A 22,693-nucleotide genomic window follows, 5' to 3' on the forward strand; every position below is an offset into this window, starting at 1 on the left:
AAAGTTCATAAGGAACTTGGCAAGTATGGTTGGCCTCCCAAGAAACCAAATATAATACTTTAGTCTAGAGAAAGTCAAAAGAGTCACTTCTGAAAAGATCACGAGAACAGTGTGGGCTCTCTTCTCTGAGTGAAAGTTCCCCATAGAATCACCATGAGTCATCCCATAGAAAATATATTTAAGATAAATGCAAGATAATTACTGCCTGTGTCACTACAATAAACATAAGCAGACAGTGGTTTAAATCTACACTGTTACTTAAATACAACTGCAGGAAAAGTTTATCATGAGGGCAGAAGAAAGCAGCATATCCGTTAAAAAACAATTATGATTTTGTATCATAGACACCACAGCTACGACTGTCTGATAAAAATGACTGACAATACATGAACATGAGGATTCAAAGAGGAGGCCCATTACTTCTATTTGCAATGTCCTTGCACCAAAGACAGCCTAAGAATATGAACCCAGTATATTAAGCGTTACTTGCCATCAAGGATATAGGCAAAAGTCTTATTCATTTCAGTATCTCTAGCATATAGCATAGCATGGTGCTGTTGTGTGCCATCAAGTCGATTTAAACACATAGTAACCCTATAGAAGAGGGTAGAACTGCCCCAAACAGTTTCCAAGGCTGTAATTTTTTTTTAATTGTGTTTTAGATGGATGTTTACAGCTCAAGTTAATTTCTCATACAAAAATTTATACACACATTGTTGAGGCCCTGTTGCAAACCCTGTAATGTGAGAGCACACTCCCCCTTTCCACCCTGGGTTTCCCATGTCCATTCAACTCGCTCCTATCCCTTTCTGCCTTTTCCCTGCTGAGTCGATTCCTTGACGGCAGTGGGTTTTTTTGGGGGGCGGTTTCTGGACAGGAGCTGCCCATTTAGTCTCGTGTTATCTACTTGAACTAAGAAGCATACTATTCACGAGTATTCTTTTATGTTTTATAGTCCAGTCTAATCTTTGTCTGAAGAGTTGGCTTTGGGATGGTTAGTTCTGGGCTAACAGAGTCCAGGGACCATGTGTTCTGGGGTTCCTCTAGTCTTAGTTAGACCATTAAGTCTGGTCTTTTACATGAATTTGAGTTCTGCACCGCACTTCTCTCCTGCTCCATCGGGGACTCTCTGTTGTGTTCCCTGTCAGGGCTATCATTGATGGTAGCTAGGCACCATCTAGTTCTTCTAGTCCCAGGCTGATGGAGTCTCTCATTTATATGGCCCTTTTGTCTCTTGGACTAATATTTTTCCCTGTGTCTTTGAAGGTCTTCATTCTCTTTTGCTTCAGGTGGGTTGGGACCAACTGATGCATCTTAGCTGGCTGCTCAAAAGTGTTTAAGACTCCAGATTCCCCTCACCAAAGTGGAATGCAAAGCATTTTCTTAATAAACTTTGTTACACCAATTGACCTAGATGTCCTGCAAAACCATGGTTCCCAGACCCCTGCCCCTGCTACTCTGTGTCTCGAAGTGTTTGGTTGCATTCAGGAAGCTTCTTAGCTTTTGGTTTAGTCCAGTTGTGCTGACTTTCTCAGTATTGTGTGTTGTCTTTCCCTTCACATAAGATGATTCTTGTCTACTATCTAGTTAGTGAATTCCCCTCTCCCTTCTTCCCCACCCTCATAACCATCAAAGAATGTTTTCTTCTGTGTTTAAAGCTTTTCTTGAGTTCTTTTCTTTTTTTTAATTGTGCTTTAAGTGAAAGTTTACAGTTCAAGTTGGCTTCTCATACATAAATCTATACACACACTGTTATGTGACCATAGCTGCTCTCCCTGTAATGTGACAGCACATTCCTCCTTTCCACCTTGGATTTCCTGTGTCCATTCAACCAGCTCCTTTCCCTTTTTGCCTTCTCATCTCGCCTCCGGACAGGAACTGCCCATTTAGTCTCGTGTTCTACTTGAGCTAAGAAGCACTCTCTTCACGAGTATTATTTTATGTCTTACATTCCAGTCTAATCTTTGTCTGAAGAGTTGGCTTCGGGAATGGTTTCAGTTCTGGGCTAACAGAGAGTCCGGGGGCCATGTCTTCTGGGGTCCCTCCAGTCTCAGTCAGACCATCAAGTCTAGTCTTTTTACATGAATATGAGTTCTGCACCCCACTTTTCTCCTGCTCTGCAAGGCTGTAATTTTTATGAAAGCAGATAGCCACATCTTTCTCCTATGGAGCAGCTGGTGGGTTCAAACCGCTGACCTTTCGGTTAGCAGCCAAGTGCTTAACCACTGTGCCAACAGAGCTACTTATACCATAGCATGGTGAGTGCATATAGTCAGTAGGTAATACTTTTTTTTTTGTTTGAAGAATAAAACGCCAACAGCTGAGAATGTTTCCAATAACTGGTAAATCCAAGGAGTGGCTGGTGGATTCAAACTGCCAACGTTTTGGCTAGCGGCCAAATTCTTAACCACTGCACCACCCGGGCTCCAACTGATAAATGCTTTAAAGGAAAGTGTCTTAAGGTGGGTGGGTGCTAATAAATATTCAACCCATTGTTTCAGGAATCTTTGACCTGCCTCATCCAGTTAGGAATTTCTATACTATGCTTTGCTTTGATTGACATCCTATTCATCCTTCTTCAAAGCTCCTGTTTCACAGAAAATCAGCTTGAATGAACTGATCCTGTCCACCTCACTACTCTGCCTGTTCCCTCCCCACTCAACCCCTCCTGAAATGATATTTCAGAAATGTATCTTTGCTACTCAGAAGCTATTCAAGTATAGTCACTGGAAGTGGAGACTATGCTGCTCCAGCCTCTGACCTCACATGAGATAATGCCACTCTCATCCTGGGTATCTCTCCAACAGGAAGGCTTATAAGATTTCCTAATCTGGCCTTTAATTGGGAATGACCATAAACCATCACCTTTGATTTCAAAAGCCCATCACTCACACTAATATTTCTGTTTTCTCAGCAAAGAACCCAACTTATATCTGTGGATACAGTAATTGGGCTTTCTTTCCTGGTACTGAAGCTGATCTCTACTCTTGTGAAGCTGTCCTGTGCCTCAGTTGGGGAGCATATGTCTCGGGAGTGAGAAAAAGCTCCCTGGGATTTTTTGACTATAATGATGGAGGAAGTGGTAAAGGGGTTAAAGCTGATACCAAACTGAGTCCTACAGACGAAGCAAGGCCCTGTAGAAGTAGTAAGCATCCTTGACCACAAATTTAATAATCAGTCCACTTGTTTTTCCATTCCCATATACTCTTTAAGAGCCTTGGTGGTGCAGTAGTTAAGGGCTTGGCTACGAACCAAAAGGTAGGCAGTTCAAATCCACGAGCCACTCCTTGGAAACCCTATGGGGCAGTTCTACTCTGTCCTATAGGGTTGCTATGAGTTGGAATCAACTCAATGGCAACGGGTTTGGTTTTGAGATTCTAGAACTGACCCATATGGACTGTCATTTCATATTTATGTTCTTACAATTTAATCATAAGGCTTAAAGTATTTGGCAATTCAAAATCTCCTCCTTCCCTTTATTTAGTCTAACTTTCTCTCTCTTTCTGAACTCTGGCTTTGTTTATATACCTCTATATTGTACATTTCTTGCTCTGCAAACTACTGCCTTTCCAACATTTTGTTTCTGGAAAGTTGAAAAACTTCTCTATTTCTACTCAAGGTGTTTTCAGATCCATTGTCTTCTCTCTTCATTTCATGTTGATTCTCTCAATAAGTTGTCTTTTACCCTTGTTACTTTTTTACTATTTCTGAATCCCCACTTTTTGGACAATTCACCTTTGAATATATATCTTCTCCTCACCAAGCACTTTCATAAACTCAAATCTACAAAATCATTGATCTTTATGCCATCTTAATATTTAACCACTCCCACATACAGGTTTTTCTTTCTTTTTTTTTAATTGTATCATTATCTTTGAATCTATGACGGCTCTTGCTTTATCATCTTTTTCCATTCTTCTCAATGACCAACTTAGCCTGTTTTTAAGATCTGTACTCTCTGCTCTTATACTTAGTCTGCTTATAACAAAAATGACCCAAAATACGTCTTTTCTTGACCCTTGACATTTTCATACCCCAAATTGCTAGCAATCTGAGATTCTTTTTTAAGCTTTTTTCTTCACAGATGTGGAGTGATCTGACTCAAACATCTGTCACTTCACTGGTTCCAAGAGTGACTTAGCTGATTTGGTTGTTCATTTCTCACGTAACAGCTACATGGTCAGTTCTCACTTAGAAGCTGCTCGTGCACCAAAGGAGACAACCACTTCTCAAGAGCAAGACCAGCAGAAAATATGGGTAACTGTATTCCTCTACTTCCTTCTTCTAAGACTTGTTACTTCTCACTCCGCCCTAATCTTCTTTGCTTTTTTCCTTTCACAATGCTACAGCTTTTGAAGTAACTGCTTAAATATCTACAAATGCTGTGTCATCACATTTCTCTATTCCTTCTAGAAACCAATATGATTTTAATTCTCAACCTGTGATTTTTTTTCTTTCCATTCACATTCACTCTCTAATCATTCCTGTCCTAGTTTGACTCAATTCCTGTCACCTGATTTCTCTTTCACTGTAAAACTATAACTTTTCCATAAGTGTAGTTTCCACAGGTGAAACCTTTCCACTTCCCTCCACTTGTCCTTCATCTTAGCTTTCAGTTCCTAAATATCTAAAATGCTCTTTTGTCTTTCTAGCTGCAGCTCATCTGCCTTCATCTCTTTCTGTTTATGAATTTTGCTATATTATGAGATCTAACATCTTCTCAATGATCCAACTATTTTACAAAACAAAAGCAGCTTCTTTTCTTTATATTTTTTTTAAAATTCCCTTACACTGTTGTAAAAATTATACTCATTTATAATCATAAGACAGTAACACCAAGGGAAGGGCAAGAAAAAAGAGCAACCTTTAAAAACAGAGCCTTTCAAAATCTGACCTTGTATCTAGCAATGCTGACTCAGTCAACTGACAAGATGTACTATGAAGCAAGAGAAGGGAGAGTATGTCAATGGGAAGAAAAGACTTTGTGAAAGTCTACACTTTATTACGTAAAAAAGAGAGAGCTATTAGAGCTAAAATCAAATTGGCATATGTAAGTTTAAATTTTTTAACTTTTAAACAAATCTGTATTACCCCCCACCCCACCCCACCCCCCAAAAAAACAATGAACCTGTTGCCATGGAGTTAATTCCAACCCATAGCAACCCAGAGTAGTAGAATTGTCCCACAGAAAATGCAAATCTAAAGTTGTTCTTTCTGTTAATGGAATTAATCAAATAACACTTACAAGTGCCTGTTTCCATAAGTTATTATAAAACTGAAGTGGTTCCTTCAAAAGAATTTAAAATTTAGCCTTATATTTGTTAGAAGTTCAGCAGAAACCAATTAAAGGCTGCTGGTGGCACAGTGCTTAAGAGCTATAGCTGCTAACCAAAGGGTTCGCAGTTCGAATTCACCAGGTGCTCCTTGGAAACCATATGGGGCAGTTCTGCTCTGTCCTATAGGGTCGCTATGAGTCAGAATTGACTCGAAGGCAACAGTTTTTTTTTGGGGGGGGGGGTTATTTTATGGCTTACGTATGGCTACAATTTAAGGAGGCCAGAAGCTTGCCCTGATTAGACTGGAATTTACCCCATACTTTACGCTCTGTCTCCTCAGTAAACTCCCCTCCTTTCTCCTTTGGGATTTCTGCTTGTCACCATAGGTTATTTACTCCTCAGGCTCTCATGAGGAACTGTCTCCTCCCTCCTGGCGCAACGGTTTTTTGAACCAAGTATTGTTTTCTCACGAGTTGTTTCCTTGTACTTCCTTGGGAACATAATCAGGCATTGTGGGAGTTTGTCCCTCTCTTTGGCCCAGATCTTGGAGGGCAAGTTCTGAACAAATGAAGGAACCAGAACTTGAAAATATGGTAATAGGTCACTGATACAAAACATGACTGTTAGGATTAACAAAAATATATATTGTTAATTGTAAACAAATATATTTATATATGTACATATACACAAACACATACATACCTGTGTGTGTGTGTAATAAACAAATATATTTATAAATGTACATACACACACACACATATATACCTCTGTGTGTGTGTGTGTGTGTGTGTCTGTGTCTGTGTCTGTGTCTGTGTCTGTGAAAACCCTGGTGGCATAGTAGTTAAGAGCATGGCTGCTAACCAAAAGGCCAGGAGTTCAAATCCACCAGGTACTCCTTGGAAACCATATGAGGCAGTTCTACTTTGTCCTATAGGGTCACTATAAGTCGGAATCCACTTGATGGCAATGGGTGTATATATATATATATACATATATATACACACACACATATATATATATACATAAAATGTGATACCTGGTGGGCCAGAATGTAGATATTGTGTCCAACATCTTTTGGGGAAACACCATCATCTCCGCCCTCGTCATCCCCATGATCACATTCTAATCCCTGGTTATAGGCATTCTTCATCACATCCACCTATTAAAAAAAAAAAAGTAACAAAGAGACCTGAGATACCACAAAACAAGATATATTTTACATTTTCTATGAAACATAATTAAAAATTGGAAAGCTTCCTGAGACACAGAAAGTATAAAAGGACTCTTAGTGAAAATGACCTTGGAAACCAACTTTATTTAACATCACTTTCAACAAGGAAGCATTTTCCTGCAACAGTCCCTATTTTCCTTTGAAACTTTCACTTTGATTTTTGAATGTTAATAGGGTTGAAGTTTCCAAAAATACAAATTAAGAGATTTGGAAGCCTAGTAAGCATCCATTATTTACTAAGCACCTACTAGATAACAGCACATATTGTGCTAGACACTGCACTGGGCAGTGAGAATCCAACAGTGAATATGACACAGTGTCAGACCTCAAAGAACTTACTGTCCGACAGGAGAGACAGCAAGTAAAGAGGCAAACACAGCAGAGTGTCGTCAGTACTACAGCAGGGCTGAGTGTAAGCTGCCAAAGAAGCACAGAACAGGGGCACCTAACTCAGGCGAGAGGTTGAGGGTGGACCTTAAGGAAGGAGTGGATGAGAGGGCAAAGGTGTTATAGGTAGAGGAATAACATTTTCAAAGGGCTTTTGTGGAGTGCTGTTGGCTTACCAGTGTTGACTGAATATGTAACTCATTGCCCCATATGACCATAAGGATAGGGAATACCTTGCTCCTCTTAACTGATTGCTTTGTAGACAGTAAACTCTCATTAAATATAATCTATATAGAACCACATCTTATTTCCTTATCTACCCTTCTCAACTCCATTCGTCACTAGTAAGGAGAAAGCAAACCAGTGTAATGCCAGCCTTTCATAGGATTTCCCCAGCATACCCACAGTATTTGCGCTGATGTGAGTGAGACTTGTACTACTGGGCTATATGATTTAAGCACATTCTCAATGCTTTTGAAAACCCAGTGCCTTTAAAGCATGCCTATACTACTTCATTATTTGTAGAACATTTGTGAGGAGGAAATCATAACTTACAACAGGAAGACGCACTAGTGATCTCTGTGGAATCCCTATCAAGTCTCTGCACAATTCTCTCTAGGCCAGGTATTGCATGACATTTCACTGACAAGAACGAAACAAAATTTTTATTTTCTAGAAAGAAGGTATAAATCAATTTTCAAGGGATGCAAATGTTTTTTACACATCTTCCCTGTATATTCAAATGCATTGGTAAACTAGAGCAAATTTCTTTTTCTAGCAAAAAGCATTTGCAGATAGTTGAGTGTGGCAATTCGTTAAGAAAAGTGTTTGGAGTGGATAAAACTAATGAAGTCATAAGGATCCAAATCACATAGGCCTTTGCCATCATGGAGCGTTCTGTATTCATAATGGCAGGACATGATGTGTCATTACACGTTGGTAAGGGAGTGAAAGTCAGTAGATATTTTTCCTGAAACTCATGCTATAAATTTGTCCCTTTCAGGCTACAAGTTATTAACACAGCTTTCAAGAACTTTCTTACCAGTTCCCTGGGCCTCATGTTAAAAAGAATTCTTTCCGCGTTCTCGCTGTCATGTCTGCTCTCCATAATGGCCAGCAAAAGCTTGGAGGCATTGTTCTAGAGAAAGAGAATGATTTAATGCAAAGTCTATTTCATGGATTAACAATTCCCTGCTTTTGTTTTAATTGACATTACCAGGACCATTTTTTTTTAATCAGAATTTTAAACCGCTAATTTTTGTCTTCTTAACATTTTAAAATAGGATGTTTTACTTTAGTCAACACAAAATAAAACTAATGAATCATGTGAGATATATTACAAGAGATAGTTTAAATATTGGTGAAAAGGTTTTAAATGCAAAATTGATTTTTCACATAATACGTTAAAAATATAATCCTATTTTCCTTCACTATTTCCCAAATAGGCATATTTATGACGATGTATTAACAAGACAGTAAGATGAGCAGATATTAATGACATATATTACAGAAATGTTTCATTATATAGTTGAAAGACTTTAGCATAACTGATTTTAAGATTGGCTTTAACATAATGGTTTTAAACAGTAGCACATATTGGCAAATCAAAACTTCTAAATAAATTTGAGCAATAACTAGTAAGAATTAATCATAAAATTCTGAAGTCATGAGTTAAGTTTCAGGAAATAAATTTGAGCAATAACTAGTAAGAATTAATCATAAAATTTGAGCAATAACTAGTAAGAATTAATCATAAAATTCTGAAGTCATGAGTTAAGTTTCAGGAAATAAAATATAAATGTATTGATAACTTTTACTACCATCTCTAGATGGTACGTATGAAAACGTTTACCATCTTGGTTCTGGAATAATAACATTTTCTATTTCTGCTTAACAGAGAATGAAAATAGCTTATGTTGTCTCCCATAAGTTCTAATTTGGTCTACAAATACACTGTTTCTAACATTTTTACCTATAGATATTTCATGGATATAAAAACTGTGTCTGATACAGTCAATTTATAATCCAAAAAGGGCGCCAGAGAGTTAAGATAAACCTGACACGCAAAGCACAACATCCTAAATGTCTTGAAAGATGCTTCCTGAGATTGTTTTCAATGTGCTGCCATAGAATTTTGGCAAAATTGCAAATGTAAAAAATACCCAGGAGATGTTTCTACAGTATTTTTGTGATATTCACTTAGATAGAAATCTCAACACAAAATCTTTGATTGGAACACAAAAGAAAGATAGTCACCATGGCTTTAAGATGTTTCTAAATGACTCAAAGTTAACATTTTACAGGACAAGATATTAAGCTGAGTCAGTTGTTGGTTCTATGTAGACATTACTGCATATATTTTGTTACAATTGTACAAATTAATTCGACTGAGTAGTTTTAATACCAAATGCTATCCAACGATTTTTTCTTTCAAAAGTACAGCCTGAAGAGCCTTTTTAAATGACTAATCTTAGTAAATGATGATGATGACAACAATGATGATACTACCCATTATGAAAAGATTTGGTATAGTTTTTATGGGGGAGAGAGGGTTTTTTTTTTTCTCCTGTTCCATTTTTATTTTTTACAGATTTGTACCAATTCTAATACCCATTTTTACAACCTAGCATCTCCTAAAAATTTTTTTTTAAATACTAATAAGGTTCCAAGACTGATAACCTGTTGTTGTTGAGCTGATTCCAACTCATAGCAACCCTATAGGACAGAACAGAACTGCCCCTAGGGTTTCCAAGGAGAGGCTGATGGATTTGAACTGCGGTCAGTTTGGTTAGCAGCCAGGCTCTTAACCACTACACCACCAGGGTCCATGGAGAGTTTAAATTCTTAGAGTGATCTAAACTGACCCTCATAGAATTCAAAGCATATGACCTGGTAACATTGACTATTCTCTAAAGAACCATGCTTACCAGGCTTAATATATAATAGCTTTAAAATAGATCCAATTTTGGAATGCTGTTGGCAACATATTTTCCCCCCTTTGCCTATCTTCTTTTTTATTGTATGTTGGAAGAATAGAAATGTTTTAAATGACCTGCTGAAATCTGAATCAATCTGAAAGTACAAGCAGCTATATATACTACAGAAATCAAGTGGATGTGTCAGTATTAGTAGAAAACTTTCTCCCAAAGGAAGACTGGTTCTTTAAAAAAAAAAAAAAACAATTTACAAATTCAGCACTTCATATTCACAGATCAGTTATGAAAATAAAAGGACAAGACATACGTATAAAACAACTCATAAAATCTTATACTGTATGAATATATAAAGTTTAGTATACCTAAAATGGGTTGTTAAGCAATTAAATTTAGGTGTAAAAGATATGAAGCAAAACTTTAATTATTTTAAACTATCACATCTCTATAATGTTACTGAGAATTTATCATTTAAAGCACCCTACCTATTGAAGTCTCCAAATTTGCCAATAGAATATGGCTGAATATGTTCACATACTGAATACGTACATCACCTCACAGACTGTTTTAAAAGGCATACTCACCTCATTCTTTAAGTAGAAACATTTAAATATTTCAAATCAAATCCATACATTTAATATTTTAGGCAACCCTTGATTTATCTGACTGTCATGTTTTAAAAGGTATGCATAAATTATGCTTATAAAATAAAAATGTAAATAATCTTAAAAAAAATTTTTTTATCTGAATAGCTAAAAACCTCTTTGTACTGTAAAGTAATATCCATCATTTAATTTTTTTTACATCCCACCCTGGTAAATAATATATATGCCTACGCTTTATTTTAAATTGATGAATTATTTAGTATTTCCCCCCATTAAGTTGTATTAATTAAAGTGAGATTTAAAGGTATGGTCTTTAATAAAGGATTTAACAAGCCAAAGACCAAGGTTTCTGAATGTAGTTTATGAATTAAAGTAAAGATAAATTTAAGATGAAATACAAAAAACTATCAGATAAGCCTCGCCTGACTTCACCAACTGAAGCATGATGTTAATGAGGTGAAAGGCACAAATTCAACCTACATATGGATCACCTTCATTCTAATCTATGAATGGAAGAACCCAAATTTATACATGTTGCAAATGTAAACAGTGTAAAGGCACAAACTCATCACTTCGATTAAAAGACACATTTGCTTACTAACAGCCATTAGCACAATCTTCATGTAAGTACAAGATACACGCATCCCATTATATATCTAAATCTACATCTAGACACAGAATTTTAAAAATATCACCTTTATTTTTCTTGGCCATAAATTTACCCAAAGTTAAATTGAATTATATTTCCTATGATTTTTTTTTTTATGATATTAGATAGATCTGTCTTCATAGGAAATTATATTTAATCAATGATATTTGTTACCTGTTTAACATTAAATATAATCACATAGTCTTTAATAATTCCTCTCAATTGAATTATCATGCCTCAGCATTTGGAATTTGTATAGTTTACTGTGTACATTCGTCTGTTTCCATTTGAATAATAAGATGAAATAAATTTTTAAAATGCCATTGCACTCCTGAGCTCTGATTAATGGAACTGCTGGGAAGTGTATACAATGCTTGAGTTAAAGGAACCTCTCAAAGGGAGTGTGAAATGGTTTATAATTTGGGGGAGAAAATAAAATTTTAATGTAAAAGAGAACAACTTTTAGGAAGGAGGCATAAAACTAAAATACACCACCCCTTCCACATTGTCTCATTAACTGTGACTTGCTAGGTCGAATTCTGTAGTCGAGATGAATTGAAAATATCTGGTGTAGTGAATGCTCAGCACTTTTTGCTTCTCTGCATAATGAAAAATGTAAAATAAAAACAGAAGGGAAATAGTGAACCATGAAGTGGCTGCTTGAAAGAACTTTCAATAAAATATCCTCCAATTGAATATTATCTCAAAGCTTATTTGACATTTTATCAACAATTTAGTGAGTATTATACTTTCGCTAGGAGCCCTGGTGGCTCATTGGTCAAGTGCTCGGCTGGTAACTGAAAGGTCAGCTGTCTGAACCCAGCAGCCACTCTGAAGGAGAAAGATGTAGCAATCTGCTTCTGTAAAGATTACAGCCTTGGAGACCTTATGGAGCAGTTCTACTCTGTTATATATGGTCGCTAGGAGTCGAAATCAACTCACTGTCCATGGTTTGGTTTTTGTTTTTTTGTACTTTTGCTATCTCTATTTTTATCAATTAATTAGTTGAAAAGTATGTAATAGCATGTTTTTTTTTAAAGAGCTAGATGAATATTGTGAGTCAGCTCTGAAAGGGAGTTTTATAGTTGTTGGGAACCATCGAGTCAATTTCCACTCATAGTGAACCCATATGACAGAGTAGAACTACCCCAGGGGGTGCAGGTTGCCAGGTCTTTCTCCATGGAGCCATCTTATGGGTTCAAAATGCCAACCTGTTAGCAACAGAGTGCTTAACAGTTGCACCACCAGAGTTCTTGGAGTTTTACATAGAAAATGTAAATTTTTCTCACTGAATAGTGGATTTACTTTACCTTTAGTTTGAGAACCAGGTCCATTCGGTATTTACCAAGAGGGTTTATGTCATTTAGAATCAAAGCAATGATGATATCAATCCCATTAGATTCATGAGTAGCGATACAAGTCTAGAAAACAAAAAGTTTGTAAAATAACATTCTATTTACATCATAACAGCACTAGAAATCTTGATGCCATAAAATAACCGAATCACTTCAGTTTTCTGACTTTTAAAACATAATTAAGATTTGACTTACCCTTTTAGGGAGAGTCTGCCTGTTGGTTGATTGGTTGATTAGTATTGATTAAATGACTTTGTGTGTAGAACACTGGGAGAAGCAAGTGTCTTTTAAAATATACTATGTTTACAGTGGGTTTATTTGGTGGTTTATAAAATTAAAAAAAAAAAAGGATGATTAACTTAAATACCTCATTGCTAGAGGAGTGTCTTAAATTTAGAATTTTAAAATGTGATCTATCCTGACTAAGAGAATATCCCCATTCACGAAAAGGGTGTGCCCCTTATTTCAGAGGTTTGTTAAGTAAATGTTAGTAGTAATGACGTAGCATTTTAATTTGGCAGCTACTTAATCCTACACGAGTGACAAGTCATGCTGCTGCACATGCTGGGTGGCAGCAAAGGCAGGGCAGCGGGGAGCCACCTGATGTTTTGGGGACACCCTGTTAATTATGGTGACTGACATAAAAGTTCAGCAGATTTCTTAAACTTAGGTTACTGATAAAACCAAAACCAAACCCATTGCCTTGGAGTTGATTTGACTCGTAGCTACCCTGTGGGACAAGGTAGAACTGCCCCACAGGGCTTCCAAGGCTGCAATTCTTTACAGAAGCAGACTGTCACATCTTTCTCCCATAGAGTGGCTCTTGGGTTCAAACCGCCTACCTTTCAGTTAGCAGTCAAGTGCTTAACCACTGTGGCCACCAGGGTTCCTTAGGTGATTGATAAAATGTTCTTTATTAGGTAAACTTTACAAAACATCCCGAGAGATAAACATCCATATTTTGAAGGTTAAGCTCTATTGTGAAAGGGCTATAACTTAATTCATTTTACAGAACTGGAAAATCAGGAATTTGCAGCCTGGAATTTGAAAACCTACTTGTTCTCACGTAGCACCTATTGTCAAGGGGTTTAACGTATTGAACCCCTAGTGAGTTAAGTGTGAAAGAGAAAAACCAAGGCAGCTCTGCAATGACTGCTTTTTCAAAATAAGCCTTTTCTCTCCCCTTGTACCTGGAAATTTTTATTCCTCTAACACAGTTCTGGTGTACATAGGGCCATTATGAGTCGGAACTGACTCGACGACACCTGACAACGCAGAAGAAGATGTTTCCATCCAACTTCTACATTTCCTGAGGTTCTTCTGCTCATTAAAGTGTTTGCCAAACTTAGAGGAAATCTATTTGCAGGTCATCTCTGGAATCTGCTAGCAACCGTATTTCTTTCCATACATTTTCAAAGTATGGGGTTCATGTTATTAGTAGTTTTTACTTTTAGAGCTTACCTGCTTTAGTAAATAACTTTCAGAACTCAAAAGTATGGAACAAAATGGCTTTCCATGGATAAACGAAAAATACATATATATATATGTGTTTTCTATTATATATAGATTATACATGGTTTTACCAACAATAAAACCAAATCTCTGATTTTGTATATTTTTCCTTAACTTTAAATCAACAGTTAGGTTTTCTTGTATCATTCCTTTAGAAGACTGGAACATAATAATATAGGGACATACAGGACAAAATCAACAAATTCTTTAAGTGTGTCATATCTACATATTGTAAAAAAAGGGAAAAAATCCCCATAAGAAATTATTTAGGCCAGTAATTGTGTTTTTAGTCTATGTTTACAATGCATGTATGTATATATGTGTGTTTATGTGAATATGTACATGTGTGTAAACATTTGTACTATATGTATATGTGTATACATGTAATTGACAATAGAAAAGAAAATTTCTTTTCCCATTTATTGCCTGTATCAAGCATTTAGGTTTGCTCCCAATGGCTTCTTTTAAAATTTTACCCAGAAATGTTTGTGATTTGAAAACCTTTTCTTGTAGGGTTGGATCCATAGTTATGATCTATAATGCTTGAGTGGACGTTGAACAGTCAGTAAACTCCAGAGTGACTCTTCCTTGCCTTTACTGCCCCAGATGTTCTGCTCATCTCCCCACAATGTATTCTTAATATCCAAGAAAATGGAATCAACAGACAGACATTCTGGGAGAGAGAGTTGAAACTCTGCCCTGAAAAACGTGATACAGTTAAAGAGCACTATATTTACCAGTGCTCAAAAGACCTGAGTTTTAGGAAGGGCTCAACCACTTGCTGATTCTGTTACTCTGAGACACTGGGAAAGTCACTTAATCTCTGAGTCTGAGCCTATTCATCGGCAAAATGGGAGCAATAATACCTGCTTCAAAAGTTTACTGTAAGCATAAAGGAGATAATATATACAACCCACTCTAGTGGAGACAGAGGAGCCAAGGGGAGTTTATTCTACAGATCCTGGAATGATTCACTAGAGACGAAAGCTGAGCAATGGTGAAGAAACATATCTCACTCTTTTCAATAAGTCTGATTTTCATCTTGAACAGTTTTATGGGAATTTTCTTTTATGATAAAATTAAATAAAAATATGGCACAGTATTCAGCAGTCTATAATTCAGTCTTTGTATATTTTGGTACAAAAGTAAACATATCTGGCAAAGCAAGAAGACCTTTTAGATAAAGGTACACAAAGGTTGATTCTTTCACCAACTTAATCCTTTTGCTAGTAAGTTAGTCATGAATACTTCTGCATAAAGAACTGCTTTCACAGTTACCTGATTTTCATGGCATGGGCCCTGGCAATACTCAGTTAAGCTCTCCAGGGTCTGATTGACCAGAGCTACGTTCTTCTCATTGATGTAAAGACCTAAGAGGCCCAGGCCGCCAGTTGTACTTCCACAAATGCAGTCCAAAAACTGAAGGGTCTCACAGACAAGGTTGTAATTTGTTTTGTTGTTTTGATTCCTCAAGAAGTTCTAAAGGCAAAAGAAAATACGCCCAAGGAGTTAAAAAACAAAACACTGTGCTAACTGTTTTTGTCTTCTATGTGTGTCTGCCTAGCTCAAAAAGATCCCCACAGCAGTGCAGGATGGAATTGTTCTTTATGAAGAAAGTGTTTACATTTATTGAAACATTTATAGGTTTAAGGGAAAAAGTCTCCTAGGTTTTTCCTCAAGCATCTACATTTATCAGTATAACCCAAAAACCAAAACTGTTGCCATCAAGTTGATTCTGACTCATAGTGACTCGGTAAGACAGAGTAGAACTGCCCCATAGGGTTTCCAAGGCTGTAATCTTTACAGAAGCAGACTGCAGCATTTCTCTCCCGCGGAGCCACTGTACCTTCAACCTTTCGGCTAGTAGCCAAGCATTTAACCACTATGCCAGCAGGGTTCCACCTATCAGTATAGTTCATAATAAACATTTCTCAATATCATTGTCTTAAAACTATGTAACCCAGAGGGCAAAGATAGTAGGTATTAGGGAAAAGAAAAGAACAAAAGGAAACTAGAAAAAAGAGGTCCTTTGGAAAGGAAGCAATCAAGTTTTTAAATAATGACTTTTAAGTAAATGATCCCTTACAAACAGTACAGCATCACTGTTCACTGAGTATACGTGATACAACCATTTTGGAGGGCAACCTGGAAGCATCTATCAAAACTTTCAGTTTACATACACTTCCACTCCTAGTTATTCCAGACACCGTATATGCCCATAAGCACACAAAGAGGTTCACAACACACTGCTTATAGTAGCAAAAACTGGAAACCATATCATACCCACTGGATCATGACTGGTTAAATAAATAATGGTACATCCAAACACTGGAATACTAAGAAGCTATAAAAATGAGATACTTCCACATGCCATAAACATAATCTAGTAATAAGCAATTTATTACTGAGATATATTAATAAATGAAAAAACTAAGTTGAAGAACACTATGTATAGTATAACCCCAAATGTGTTTGTTTCAGGTCTTTTTAAAGGCATACATGCACAAATTTATATGCTTATAGGAACACAAAAATTTCTGAAGGGAAACACAAACTGTTAACAGTCATTTTGGGGGGAATACCCCTGGGGAAAGGGTAAGCAGGAAGAGAAGCCTTTATTTTCTTAATTATTTTTTATTAATTTATTTAACTTATTACTTGAATTTGTTTTTACCATTCTTATTTAAACAACCATTGTCTAAGTGGTGGTTTCTACATTGCCTGATCCTACACTCCTATTGTAAAATGTTTGATCAGATGCTATATGACATATATATGTTATACATTGACAGAACTTGATGGGTTAAAATGAGCACATAGGCTTATATCCAGTGTCCTCCCTCCAGAAGGAATTATTTCTGGCCTTTGCTCTTCAACAACTTGGCAGCTGTCCTTCCAAGTTATGGTGAGGTAATCCATAAGAGTCATGGCTTTTCATACATCCTTTAATTCCAGGCTTCTCACCCCCTTGGAGGACATTTATTCCAATACATATGAATCTAACTCTATTACCAACCCAGAACAACTGTACTCCAGATCCTTACTAGAGAAGACATCTTCAAACTCTGCTGTCTCTCTAATTAATATTAGATGTGTGCTCTTCGGAACATTGAACATATAGAGAAAATCCAGGGGCAGGAGGCTGTGGTACACTTCCCAGGATTTACTGCAGAAATTCCAGTCAGTTTCACTGTAATTCATTACTGAAGTCTAGTTGGTGGGTTTTTTTTTTTAGTTGGTGGGTAGTCAACTATGCCACTTACTAGTATGGATGACTCAGCATGATTGGAGGTGTGTCTCACCTGAAGATGGTCTGCTGATTGGAACCCTTTCAGATAAACATACTCACCTTCAATCATGTCAATTAACTTTTTCACCTTTCATGTGTTTGTCCATGGTGACATGAGCAGTGTGTATGAATAATGGAAAAAAAAAAGTCCAACATTCCTAGGCACCCCTAAGTTTATCTCTCTGATGAAGGAAAATGTAGCAAAGAATATCTAAGACCGGGACTATATTCATTTACAAAGGCATCAACCTTCATTGTTGTAAAATATCCTCTTCTATATTAGCTCTTGTTTCTAATGAAGACATAAATATAGTAAATATTCTCTCTTAATAAATACGAATTGGTGAATTGTAAATGTGGAAGTTGTGCTGGGCAATGTTTTAACATGTATATTTTTACCACAAAAAGGAAAAAAATGAAATATGAATTAGGATGGAAACAATGAAAGCCTCTGAAGCCTATAAAATCATGAAAGGGATTAAAAAAACCCATTACCATCAAGTCAATTCTGACTCACAGCAACCCTATAGAACAGAGTAGAACTGCTCCATCAGGTTCCTAAGGAGCAGCTGATGGATTTGAACTGCTGACCTTTTGGTTCACAGCTGAGCTCTTAACCACTGTGTCACCAGGGCTCCATGGAAGGTATACCCAAAAAAACCAACCCCCTTGCCGTCGAGTCGATTCCGACTCATAGCGACCCTACAGATGAGGTAAATATGACCTTCCTCATCATATACCAGAATATTAGTATTAGGTGATGCCCACTGAGGCTTAAACAATTTGATTTGAGGATACACAGAATGATAGTATATGAGCCCAATTTTCTCATGAATAAAGGTATTTTCCTCACATTTTTCTTCACTTAGAAAAGTTCCTTCCCATTTCAGAGAAGCAGTATTGGTTTTATTGATTCTCTCTCTAAAACTCCTTGTTGGTTTTATCTGAATTTAATTACTTATAACCATGGGCTGTAGTCTCACTTTCAGTGTAGATCAGAACACACTCGCTGGGTGAGTTCGCAAAATAAAATAAATACCTGCAGTTCCCGGTTGTGGTTCTCGCACAGTAACTGAAGAAATCTCAGGATCGGTTGCATAATGGCGATTGCAGGACTCATCGTTACTTCCTCTGCAGACTTTTCCTCAGCATTTCCTGCGTCTGGTCCTGCACACATAATGTCTATTTCTGGATCCATTTCTCTTCTGTATACACAATACGCTCTGGATGTTGCCGAAGACGCTTCTGTTAACTGCCCTTTCATTCCCTCTTTTAAATGTAATGATGAATCTCTTACTGAAAATAAAGCAGTGCTCTTATATTTCTGAACTAATTTCCTTTGGCTAATTAAAAGACAACCAGGTACCTAAATTCTTTAAAAATGAAATCAAAAAAACATCTGACAAGAGGTACAACGATTTTCCAAAAAGGAGTTAAGATAGCAACAAAAGGTTAAGTTTGCAATAGGACATAATAAAAAGATTTTAATGCTTAGCCAATTGCAGGAGGGCTCATGTTTTTCTGATATATATAAAACATAAGAGTCCATATATACAAAAAGTGAGGAAAATACAGCAAACTTCAAAATGTTAAAATCTTTATAATTCATATTTAGTACATTGAGGCTTTTGTTATTCCAAATACCAAGAAACTCTCAAAGGAGATTAGTGCTATAATTTCTGTTCCTAAAGTTTAAATTTCATGAACACTTAAAAGGTTTGAGGCAGTTGTTCTTTAGCATGCATGTCACAATAAAATCAAACATTTTCATGCCACTGGTTGATTTGCACTGATAATGTCTTGTTTAAGTATGGGTCTGCAGAGCTATTTCAGGGTCAACCCAAGACCATACTAATTTAAGGATGAAGCTCCATGCTCAAAGCCACAGCTAGGATAATTAGAACAAGGTAAGTGAGAAAATAAAGATAAGTGGTATCTAAACACTATTACCCTCTTTTCTCTTACTCTTTTCTCCCAAATACTGAAATATTTCTTTACCTCTCATTCTTGGACCAGATGTCATCAATTCATTGTCATCGTCCCTTTTTTTGCTACCTAAATCTATGGTATTTACTGTCACTGTTGATCTTATCTCTTTCTGAGCAGCCTTCATTCGGTCGTACAGGACTTTGAAGAATTTCTCTGACTTTTTTTGTTCATGCAACTGCTGGTAGAAGGAATACTGCAAGAAAACATATTTTAAGGTATCAACACCCAAGAGGAGAAAAACTGTGTCTTTATGCTTAAAATAAACATAAGCATTATAGATAAAAGCACACATTTAAAGTGCTATCCATTATTATTTCACAGATAGACAGGTTTTGCCAGTCTCTTGTATTATTTAATGTTTTTTTTTAGTAATAGCCTCTATTTACTTAGCACTTTCTATCAAAATCCAACACATTCATCCTTATTATATATTAAAAAGATTTACAAACTGTAAGAAGTTGTACCGAAAGAGATCTTTGATTTTTATATTATTATAGGGTCATGCATTGATTCAACACACATGCTCTAAGTCCAGCACTCATGCTATACTTACATCATGAGTGCCTACTATGTGCCAAGCCCTATGCTATCAGTAAGTGAGAACAAAAAGAAAAAGCAATCACAATCCCTTGCCCTCATGAGTTTATAATGAGGAAAACAACCACTAGTCCAGTGATCATGTTATATAAAGTGACCTCATGGAGAGTTACCAAGAGTTATTTTTCTCTTTATTTCACTTGCACTACATTTAATTTAGAATGCGTTACCATGGCAGCCTCACCTGTGGGAATCCACTGATAAATGGGTACTAAGTTCTTTTGGTAGATAATTAACCACATCCCTTTGCATGGAATCTAGGATAAGCCCACCTTAAAATGAATTTTAGTGAATAATGATGTCTACAGGGTTCAACCCTATGAGTATGATAAAACAGATCTTTGTGAGATGGGGAAATACTGAAACTTGAGAATATTTGACCTAGCCATTGTCTGCTCAGTACCTTACGGAAGTATCCAGCAGAAGGAAGATACAGGAGGGGTGATATGCTCCAGAGAAGACATAATTTGAAAGGGATGGGAGAAATTATAAATTATCCAGACTAAAAACCATGGGAGGGACACAACACAAATAAGGTATATATAGTAAAAAAATATTAAAGAAACCAATCCAGGTAGCTGCAGTGATTTAAAGAGAGTTACATAACCTTGATGAGAGACAACATGAGGAAAATGTACCAAAATAAATAAATAACAATTTTCAGATCAAGTAAAAATGAACATAATCCAGTAAAAGAAAATCGAAACAGCCAAGTTGAGGGAGTTTGGTGCTTGCAGATCTGCTGTCTTGAAGGAATGCCTGAAGCCCTGACCCATAGGTCCTGGGACTTGTAAGCGAGACTCTAATGACACGGGAACGTCTGAAGTGGTTGCTTGTCCTGCAATTTTAGATATGTGCAATGTATATACACGGAGTTCTATGAAACCTTAGAAGTCAGCTTCACACCTACAAGAGGAAGCTCCTGAGCAGAGGACTAGCAATTCCTCTAGGAAACAGGCCAAAAAATCACAGTAACCATAGCAACTACAGTGAAACAGTGCAGTCTGTTAATTCAAAGGATAGACGCGACATTAGCAGACCTCTACGGTCCTACAAATTAAAAAAAAAAGCTGATGCTTAATCCCTAATATCTTCAATAAAAAGGGGTTGGAAGGTGGAAGGAGGTTCCAGTATATTAATGAGGAAGTTATAGGAACCTTATGGCTCTATTATAACAAAATTTTAGAATTTATGAAATTCTTTTGCAACATATTCTTAATGAAACTTGCAACACAACTATGAAATAAATGGAGGGTGCTCCTATTTCCATTTCACAGATTAATAAAATGAAGTTTAGTGACGTTAAATGATTTACCCAATCACCAGTGAAAAACGCACTTACTAAAAAAAAAAATTTTTTTTATTTGGATTTTTTAATACGGTGAAATAGAGTAAAATTTTTAGTATTATGGAGTTCAGTGTAATAGCACTGTGAGATTTGGGGTGACGAGTAGTTACTGTTTGAAGCTTCTGAAAACGTATGTGGGGGTGGTGATGAGATGGGTGGTGAATGTTATTGAAACCTGCTACAATACCAAATATCCTGTTAGGGGTATATGTATATTACCTCATATAACTAACAAATTTAATTCTTAGACGAAGTTCAAGTGTTATTTTTATCTTCAGGAATTTGACCTAAAACTTCCCTAAACAAATCAGAATTTCTGGTATAATGTTAGAAGTGTACTTCTAAGGAATGGTCTGTTTTACTGGATAGTTTCTGCAGCAAATCACATAGATTTATAAGGAAAATGTGATACATAGACTTTTTTCTGAGATAGTAATGAAAAGTTAAAGAAAAACACTACTTCCTTTGGCTTCCATGACAATAAGAATTACAAATGACAACCGTAATGCCCATGATGATAAACAGGTACCTGTGTTTGTGTATTTCCTCCTTCAAGCAATGCAATGCCAAGTAAAATGCCTTCTGAAAATATTCTGTCATTTTTGGTGTTCACTATAACGTCAATGACAAGTTCAGATGCACCTTCTTTATCCAGAAGACACTGAATATCTGACATTGATATCCCCATCTTATCTGAATCTTGTCCAGAAAAGCCTCCTGCGATGAGGAAAGAAAAAAACTGAATTACAGACATAATTAGCAAATAAGGTTTTCCAATTCTTAAACCTTAAGAATATCTATTACTGGTACTTTTTACCCTATAAAGTTAAATATAATAGAAACTGGGGTAAAAAAAAAAATCGAAAGTTACTTAAAAAAAAACTTACTAAATCATTAAATGGTTTTGCTTAATAAAAAATACTTTAGAAGAAGAAAACTAGTTTATTTTTGCCTGTAATTTATAGATTAAGAAATTATGACTCAGTTTAATCATTTTCCCAAAGTCAAACCCACGGCTGTTGAGTTGATTCCGACTCATAGCGACCCTGTAGGCAGTGAAGAACTGCCCCATAGAGTTTCCAAGTAGCGCCTGGTGGATGTGAACTGCTGACCTTTTGGTTAGCAGCTGTAGCTCTTAACAACTACACCACCTGGGTTTCCAAAAGGCAGATATAATCCTAATGTTCAAATCTGTTGTTTTGTAAACCCCAAGTTGTGCAAAGATTTTTAATAATGTTTGTTAAATGAATCTTTTACATTTGTGCCATTTTAGATAAAATACTAGAGTTAACAGTGACATGACAACATGAGGATTCTAAACTGAGACAAAAGTGATGAGCCTTACCTCCCACTTGTGTACTTTTGGAGTAGGCTCCTGACAGGTGTCCATTCACACTAACTCCATAATCACCTTTAAAATATCGATTGAGGAGTATTTTTCTTAATGTGTTACCCTAATAAAAAGGATAAGAAAAGTGTTGGTTATGGTTTCCTTTTTCAAATAAAAGTGAAAAATGTAAAT

General features: G+C 36.3%; 1 protein-coding gene across 1 annotated transcript in view; it reads right to left on the reverse strand.

Annotated features, from left to right (window-relative positions):
- The window catches only part of ITPR2 (inositol 1,4,5-trisphosphate receptor type 2), a 523,041-nt gene that overhangs the window by 143,614 nt on the left and 356,734 nt on the right, over positions 1 to 22,693 (reverse strand). The window contains exons 38-45 of the mRNA XM_049882682.1: positions 22,517 to 22,625; positions 21,701 to 21,888; positions 19,236 to 19,419; positions 18,277 to 18,533; positions 15,227 to 15,427; positions 12,392 to 12,502; positions 7,937 to 8,032; positions 6,313 to 6,435 (exon numbers count right to left, since the gene is read on the reverse strand). Of these exons, the coding sequence (XP_049738639.1) occupies positions 6,313 to 6,435; positions 7,937 to 8,032; positions 12,392 to 12,502; positions 15,227 to 15,427; positions 18,277 to 18,533; positions 19,236 to 19,419; positions 21,701 to 21,888; positions 22,517 to 22,625 (1,269 nt within the window). The remainder of the gene's footprint in view (positions 1 to 6,312; positions 6,436 to 7,936; positions 8,033 to 12,391; positions 12,503 to 15,226; positions 15,428 to 18,276; positions 18,534 to 19,235; positions 19,420 to 21,700; positions 21,889 to 22,516; positions 22,626 to 22,693) is intronic.

This window comes from Elephas maximus, chromosome 4, assembly GCF_024166365.1.
Source record: "Elephas maximus indicus isolate mEleMax1 chromosome 4, mEleMax1 primary haplotype, whole genome shotgun sequence".
NCBI classification, from domain to species: Eukaryota; Metazoa; Chordata; class Mammalia; order Proboscidea; family Elephantidae; genus Elephas; species Elephas maximus.